We start from the raw sequence: 8189 nt of genomic DNA, 5'->3' as shown, positions 1-8189 counted from the left end.
GTCGACGCCTTCTCATGCACACATTAAGCATATTTATATAGCGTTATCAAGACGTGGGGCTAATACACAATACATGTGCGTGGCCTAAGTGAAATTTATTCGTAACAGAATTGGGCTATAAAATCTCGCCGAAGGCATACATGTATGCGTATTCGTTTTTTACGCGAAACAACAGGGTGAATCAATGTTGTGCATAATTTGTGCATTCCCAAAAAGGGGGAGGGAGCAAAATATGCGGAAAAGGAAACCATGTGACAAGAAAAAGGGATATGACAAAGAGGAACCGCTTTTTGTTCATTCATTGAATAGTTGCCAAAAAAAAAAAAAAAAATCATCTTATGGAAGAGAAAATATTTCTCATAGGAGAATGCCCAATAGATAGAAGAGGCATTCCTCGCAGGTTGACGTTGTGGCCATCGCCACTCACATTTTTTTTTTTTTTTTTTTTTTTTTTTCCGCGGAACATGTAGCAAATTTGGTTAAGATTTGCCCCCGATCCATGAGCAGAATAATTTCATTCCCGTTACAATTTTTTTTCCTGACAAATTGCTAAAAAAAAAAAAAGATGAGCTCGAGGGGGTAATCATATTTTTTAAAGGAACATCAAATGTGGCTAATCGGAGAAATGCAAATAACAGTCGCCCAACAACATGAAGTCGTATTAAGTACAAAGCGTGGAGTATATAATACATACGATGTTACAACCGTATGACCGTCCACCAGGAACTCTGAAATTTTTTTTTTTTTTTTTTTTTTAAATAAAAGAAAAAATAAAAACCATGAGTTAATATGCAACTAGTTACGCGTTCGTAATTTTGCTTTAAACCCTTTTAAGCTATGTCGTAAAATTTTGTAGCTTTTTTTTTTTTTTCCTTTTTTTTTTTCTTCCTCCTGCTTGCTCCTTGTCCCACGTTGTGCCAATGTCGATCGTTACAAATGTCGATATTGAGAAGAAGTTCTTTGACTTCTACGAGGGGGACAAAAATGTTTTTTATTCAAAGGAGCACGATCTGTATTTGAGTCTGTGTGGTGATAACATATACTGCTTTAAGATAAATGAATGGGGGGGCAAAAAGTACGGCAGCTTCAAATTTTACAATACTATGCACCCTACGTGCGTTCTGGAATCCTCCGTCGATATTGATGAAGTGAAAGAAACTTATCATAAGAAGTACCTCAATAGGCATTGCATATCTTTGTTCAGTTCTATAAGACTTATGTACTATGCTGATGGAAGTGTGTTTCTCTCCACGGAAGACAACAAGATACATCACTATGCTGTTCACCTGAACGATGTGGCGGCGAAGGGGGATGAACGACATGACAACAATGGCGATGCATGTGGTGAAGAGGAAGAAAGTGGAGACAGGGACGATATCTACTTGTACGATGAAATGGAAGAGGAGAACAAGGGTGCATACTCATATTACTACAATTGGGTTCACTTAAAAGAAAAGAAAATTTGGAAATCACAAAATCTGGTTGTAACATGTTTTGGATACTCTGATCAAGGAGGTAAACAGTTACTTGTTGGCTACATCAATGGGTTAATTAACGTTTATAATTTAAAGTCGTATAAGTTAAACTATTCCTACCGAATACACAACAGTCGAATTACCAACTTGAGAATGTACAGAAATTTTATTATCAGTTCCGATGTGACGAAGAATGTTTTCATTTACGATTTTGCCAAGGGAGAGAAGGTCGCAGCGTGCGATGATCATATGAGTGGTGTCATTGACTTTCTCTTTTTGGCAGTGCAGGGAGGGGCGGCCACGAAGGAAGGCGGCAATGAGGAAGAACCCGTCGTGGCGGAGGTGGATGAAACGAACGGGGAGGAAGTTGCGGTAGAGGAGTGTAATGATGAAGGTGTAGATGAGGATAATTGCAATGAAGAGGAAATAGAGGAGGAGGATTGCAGTCCAGATGGAGTAGCAAAGGCTGACGAAAAGTTGATCGGGTTCATCACGGTTGGCAATGACAAAATCATGAACGTTTGGGATCTGAGCCTCCTGAATGCACAGGACGAAGAAGAATTCAACGCCCTGAAGGATCAGTACAGTAACAAGAAAAAAAAAAAAAAGAGCCGAAATAGCGCTGTAGTTTCGCTCAGCCCAATAAAGCAAATATACCTGGTGAATGACATAAACCACGCCTTGGTAATTCCGTCTAGCATCTTCAAGAGCAAGAAAAGCAAGTTAATAATAAACGATGAAAATGTAAAATGGTTAATCCTAACGCACGATACACAGGGAAACTTCATTTTTTACAACCCAATAAACGCACAAGTTATTTTCAAATTTAAAGAAAATAGAGCATTAATTAATGAAAGTAACGTAAACAAATTTATTCTCATAAAAAATAAATTACATGTGTTTAGAGAAGATAGCTCTTTGTTAATTTATCATTTACCATATTTCAAGTTGATAAAAAATTACGCTTGCAAAATTGAGGGCATATTTGAAATGCTCCTCTTAAGTTCTGTAGCCAGGGGAGAACAACCTCATGATGAATCCCCCAGTGGTGAAGACGAATTGGCACTGGAAGAAGAAGCCAATGGTAGTCTGAACAAAAATCACTTTGTGGTTCTTATAGGAGATAGCATAATTCGAATTTTAAATTTTGAGGAAAATCTCATCCAGCAAATATTACTTATAGGTCATGAAGACGTCGTGTCATGTATAAAGCTGAGCGAAAAAAACCAACTGCTATTTAGCGGATCCAATGATAAAAATATTTTTGTGTGGTCCTTAAGAACCAATCATTGCATTTACATACTTCAGGATAATTTATATACCATCAATTCTATTGATGTAAATGTAAAGAATTTCCCCAGAGTTGTCCTTGTGAGCGTGTGTGAAGATAGCAGTTTGAAGGTGTGGAATTTTAGCGTTAACTCAGATGCTATCGAAGATGGAAGGGAAAGAAAGAAGAGAAAAATTGATGAATTTTTTGAGGATAAGGAGACGATCCAAAGTAACTTGACCATTTATCCACATAAAGTTACCATAAACGATGTGGCCATATCACACAACTCTAAGGTAAGGAAGAGGGAAATAGTACATCATGAACATTTCCCTGAGCGTATTTCTTCTGACAAGCTCTACCCCCACAGTTATATTTTTCATTGTGTGTTTTCTACGAAAGTGGGTGGGGTGGAAAGAACAGACAGACACATACACAAAAAAAGAACCTTTTTTTCTGCGCCTAAGATATGCATATATATATATTTTCTTCCCACCCCTTTGTACTTTGCCATCTGCAGATTGTTGCCACATGCAGCAAGGACAAAACCATCAAACTGTTCGAGGCAGCAAATCTGAAGCTCATAAAAACGCTGGAAGGGCATAAGAAGCCTGTTCAGAATATTCAGTTCTCCAAGGCGGATCACATTTTGTATAGCAATGCGTACGATGGATTGAGGATATGGAGTCTGACGAACATGGAATGCATAAAAAGCATCCAAAGTCTAGATTTTAATTTAACAAAAATTTTAATTCTAAATGATAATTGCATGATTAATGCATTCAGCAATGGAAATATTAGTATTGTAAACATAAAGAACTGTGAAAAAGTGTCTACTGTAAATTACCACAAGGATAAAATATTTTGCCTTCAAAAGTGTGGAAAGGATACCATCGCGTCTGCATCCCTGAATGGAGAATTCCTCTTTTTAAAAAACGTTAGTGCAAAGGTATGTACAGAGAATATGTTGCAAAAGAGGAAACAGCTATTGTACGAAAACCAACTGGAAAATTTGCTCAGTGAAAACAAAACAAACGAATCCTTACTCATGTGTTTGAAGCTCAATAAAAAATTTAAATTCAAAACCGTTATAGAGATGTATCTAAATGGTTATACCTTCTCCATTTTGCACCTTTTAAAAAAGTTTGAGTACGAGTATGGCATAAGGAAGATAACCCAGGGGGAAAGGGATAATCCCGGTTTCGTTTCTGCGGAGAATGAAACAAAAGGAGGAAACTCCATTAACGACACTTCTAACGGTGGGGAAAAGGATAACCATAGGGGAAAAAACACAAACGGCACATCAAAGGGCAACCTATTCAATGACGACCTTATCGTTGGTAGCATACACAACTATTTGGAAAATGCAGATGTTCTGCAAAGCTACATTTACAAGGAGTTGTCAGAAATGATACCTACTGGGTCTAACAAGTCGGTTGCGTGTGAAAAGGGGGAACCTCAACATAATGAGATTGGGCGAAAGCATAACGAGGGGAATGACTGCGAACATGATAATCCCTACCAGGATGAAAACTTCGTGTTGTTTTTAAAACGAATGAAAAACAAAAACGAACACTCTTACTTCCTATACCTTAACAAGTTGATGGAATTTATTTCCTTCTTCATCGTGAACCACAGGTATGCCTACATTGCCAATTTCCTTCTGCACAGCGTAATTACCTACATTGACTACGCAGACATTTGCAAAATAAATGACTACAAGCGCTTTTTTGAAATATACAATAGTTACGCGCCTAGGCACAAAAACAGGTACCTCCACTCATTGCAAAAATCCAAGTGCTTTGAGTTAATTAACATTAATTATTATAACGGGGACATCAAAATGATGGGTTAAGGGGGAGGATGCAAATGTGGTATTAATGGGTAAAAAAGGGCATAACGAGAAAATTAATTTCATATGAACAAGTAATAAAATGAGCAATACAGCTTTTGAAACTTTTTTTTTTTTTTTTTTTTTAGGTGTACAGAAGGGGAAGTTGTGTGTGTGTATGTATGTATGTATGTGTGTGTGTTGTCCCCCTTCTCCATCATCACATACCACTGTTCTCCTTCACTTTGTGAAACATCCTTTTGTAAAACCTTCCACGTAAATATATTTATTTGTTTAGGCCGCGCAGTGTGGCCCCAATTTCTTTTATTTTTTTGTACCATTACACGTTATGTGCATAATTTTGGTATCAGCAGTTGTCGTGTTTTGTTTGCATGGCAAAAGAAACTGGCACTTGCTCGTCTGTTTCTTTTTCCTCACCCTTTTCTTTTTGTTTAAATAATAAACATGATAATTAGAAAGAGACTAAAAAAAATGCTTAGCCCAGGGAATCACAAAAAAATAATAATAGTAATAATAATGGTTGTAATAATAACAACGCTTGTAGTAATAATAGTGGTTGTAATAATAACGATGCTTGTAGTAATAATAGTGGTTGTAATAATAACGATGCTTGTAGTAATAATAATGGTTGTAATAATAACAACGCTTGTAGTAATAATAGTGGTTGTAATAATAACGATGCTTGTAGTAATAATAGTGGTTGTAATAATATGGCGCAATAGCCTCGTGACGGGTCGCTCACGCGCTGGTGATCGGATGATAAAACTGGATCAAACCCTTCAGCCCTCAAAAAACTTAAAAAAAAGGCGCTGTGACAAACTGATGAAGGTACTGGCTAGCAAGAAGGAGAATTTAAATAGCCCCTTGGTGGTGATGTAGCTCATACAGCCAAGAGTGAACATGGCAGGCATACCGACGCAACAACAAAAATATAAGAGAACAAGGGACTGGTCTAATTGGCTTTTAAGATTCTTAATGGTACTCCTAAAACAATTTTTATCGCATAAAAAAAAATTCTCATTATCGTGAACACATAAATTAGTCATGTCTATATGATCAAATTGAAACAGCTCTTTTATTATGATTATGATATCCTTGCTGCTTTTATCCTTGAAACAGAAATTTTTCCTCAGCGGCAGTATGTTCAAATATTCTTCTTCACTACAAGCGTTGTCACCACTGGATGGGTTATTCCGCTTAGCGCGGCGGCTGGCTTTTGAGTAGTTCCTGCTACTGGGTTGGCTGGTGCTCCTCATTTCGTCCAATTTGTCTGTCTCCCCCCCGTTGTCACTCTGGTTAGATCCTTCCTCTTCGTTCTCACTTTCACTTTCACTTTCACTTTCACCCGTGTGGATATCATCAAAACGGTTCGTTCTGTGTCGTGGCTCGGATCTATCATCTGTTAACCTGGCGGACTCAGGGGAGAAATTTAGCAAGCTCTGGCAATTATTTTCACTTCTTTCGTCTTCCAATACAGAAGAACGAATGACTCTTCCCCTGTAGGAAAAAGTTGGATCATCCCTAATGGCCCCGTTGAAGATATTATTTTTGCATTGGATTGCCGCTCCACTATTATTTTGAGTGGGCACCCAGTTCCTTCCATCTACCGTTGGGATTCTCTGTCCAGGAGATGATTTACACACAAAACGATCAAGGGTACGCTGAAAGGTTGCCAAAACAGACAACTTCCTTGATAAATAATTATCACAAGAAGAATGCTTATTCGTTATATACTTATTGTAATTGAAAAAATTAAAATTTGTATTCATTAATAAGTTGTAGTAAAAAGAATAATATGTATATGTACACCTGATGTTAAGTTCATATTTTTCCTTTAGAGTTAAAACGAAAATGCGATTTTTATAATAAAATAAATTGTAACAACTTGAACATCGTATTAATCTATGCTCACATGCTTCTTCGTGCATTTTTATTTTGTTCCTTTTGTCGTAATAATCACATCCTAACATGTAATTTTTGCACCTTTTGTACTTACAAAATTTTAAATGTTTTTCGTAATTTCTTATTTTCAGCTCATCGCTACATAAGTTACACCTTATTCTTAATTGTTCATACTCTCTTTTTCTCTTCCCTGAAGGGGAGGAAGGAATTCACAGTGTATGCAGAGTGTGTACCCCATCAAAATGAATTGTTCAAATGGTGCAAATGAAACATCTCATGTAGAGCAAAGAACGACACATATCCCCTTAGCAAATGGGAAAGGGGGGAGTAACTTTTCTCACCCGATATTTTCTTCAACTCATTATTTCTAATGGCCTGTTTGCAAATGGGACATTTTCTCTTGTGTAGGAGGGAATAGTACAAACATTTGTAGCAACTGCGAGAAGTGTGTGTATAGAGGGAGGGGTACGTGAAAATGGGATGAACATGGAGTGTACGTGTTGGACATATGACGAAATATCAACATCCAATGGAGGAGGTGCCACCAAATCAGCAAATAAATATGTAACGCTCACCATATGTGTTTGCACGCAGTCACCACTGGAGTATGACATATATCTAGGCACACGGAACAAATAAAATCTACAAAAGGAAATGGAAAAAAAAAAAAAAAAAAATGTACGGAGTAGAGGGGGGGGGGGTCGTGAGATTTAAAAATGCTACGCATATTGGGTTGACAGAGTTTTCCCATTTGTTTATTTCCTCCCTTTTGCAAAAATTACTTTCGTATTTTTCTTTTTCTTCTACGCAATTGGTCCGTAAAAACGGGGAGCCAATGTGAAAAAGGGAAAGTACGCTCATGTTGTAGTTTGTTTGGCGTGGTCGTTTTACTATTTGACTCCTATGCCGCTTTGCTACTTCGCTGCGCTTTATTTTTTACAAAAAAATGTTTACAATAAAAGACAAACCCTTCTTACGATGTTAACACGTTTATTGCATGAAAAAAAAAAAAAAAAATTATAAAATGACATAACACAGTGTTGTAAAACACCTGAGCGAAAATTCAGCGGTCATTTAAGGGGATATAAAAAAATTGCAAAAAAAAAAAAAAAAAAAAAAAAAAGCGATAAATGTGTCCTATTTGACCGTTTTGCGAAAAGGGGAATATTGGCAAAATTGTTTATTGTAAAAGCACGAGTTTACCATGCGCACAAGTGTCTAACAAGAACTTGTACACTACACGCGCGCATTTGAAGGAGGGCGCATGTATGGGCGGAAAGATAATGGAAGGGTGTATTTAAAAGAAGGACAACAAAAAAAAAAAAAAAAAAAAAAAAAAAAAAAAACTATAAAACACCAAAAAATTAACTCAAAAAAAATGAAATATATACTACTGATAATTGTCTCAAATTTTCAACGATACAGCAAATATAGAAGAGCGTTCCTTGTAATGCATCTTCTGATGAATTAGGAAAAGAAGGAGGAGGAATGTCCCATATGACGGGTACACACGTGCAGAGTCAGACATATAGAGCTCCGCATATGCACATCAATTAAACAATCGTTGTGCGTTATAAACTGCATGACCATTCGTCGCGAAGTCAAACATAGTAGGTTATCTTGTAGCTCCCTACTTCATCATACACTTTATCGCATTTTGCAGATTACAAAAATGTTTTAATGTCAAAAT

The 8189-nt window shown here is 36.8% G+C and overlaps 2 protein-coding genes across 2 annotated transcripts; one reads left to right on the top strand and one right to left on the bottom strand.

Annotated features, from left to right (window-relative positions):
* Positions 1-920: 920 nt before the first annotated feature.
* Positions 921-4600, top strand: PKNH_0812900 (U3 small nucleolar RNA-associated protein 13, putative; the record flags this gene model as incomplete). The annotated part of the gene is made up of 2 exons (XM_002258733.1): positions 921-3041; positions 3266-4600. 2 exons carry the CDS (start codon positions 921-923, stop codon positions 4598-4600), a joined length of 3456 nt encoding a protein of 1151 aa, XP_002258769.1.
* A 776-nt stretch (positions 4601-5376) lies between these two features.
* Positions 5377-7360, bottom strand: PKNH_0812800 (zinc finger protein, putative; the record flags this gene model as incomplete). The annotated part of the gene is made up of 4 exons (XM_039113975.1): positions 5377-6689; positions 6841-6935; positions 7075-7141; positions 7282-7360. The coding sequence occupies 4 exons, from the start codon at positions 7358-7360 to the stop codon at positions 5377-5379; spliced, it is 1554 nt and encodes a 517-aa protein (XP_038969609.1).
* Positions 7361-8189: the final 829 nt, after the last annotated feature.

Source organism: Plasmodium knowlesi, assembly GCF_000006355.2.
Source record: "Plasmodium knowlesi strain H genome assembly, chromosome: 8".
Lineage (NCBI taxonomy): Eukaryota > Apicomplexa > Aconoidasida > Haemosporida > Plasmodiidae > Plasmodium > Plasmodium knowlesi.
Note: the sequence above shows the minus strand (reverse complement) of the source record. Positions and strands in the feature narration are given on the sequence as shown.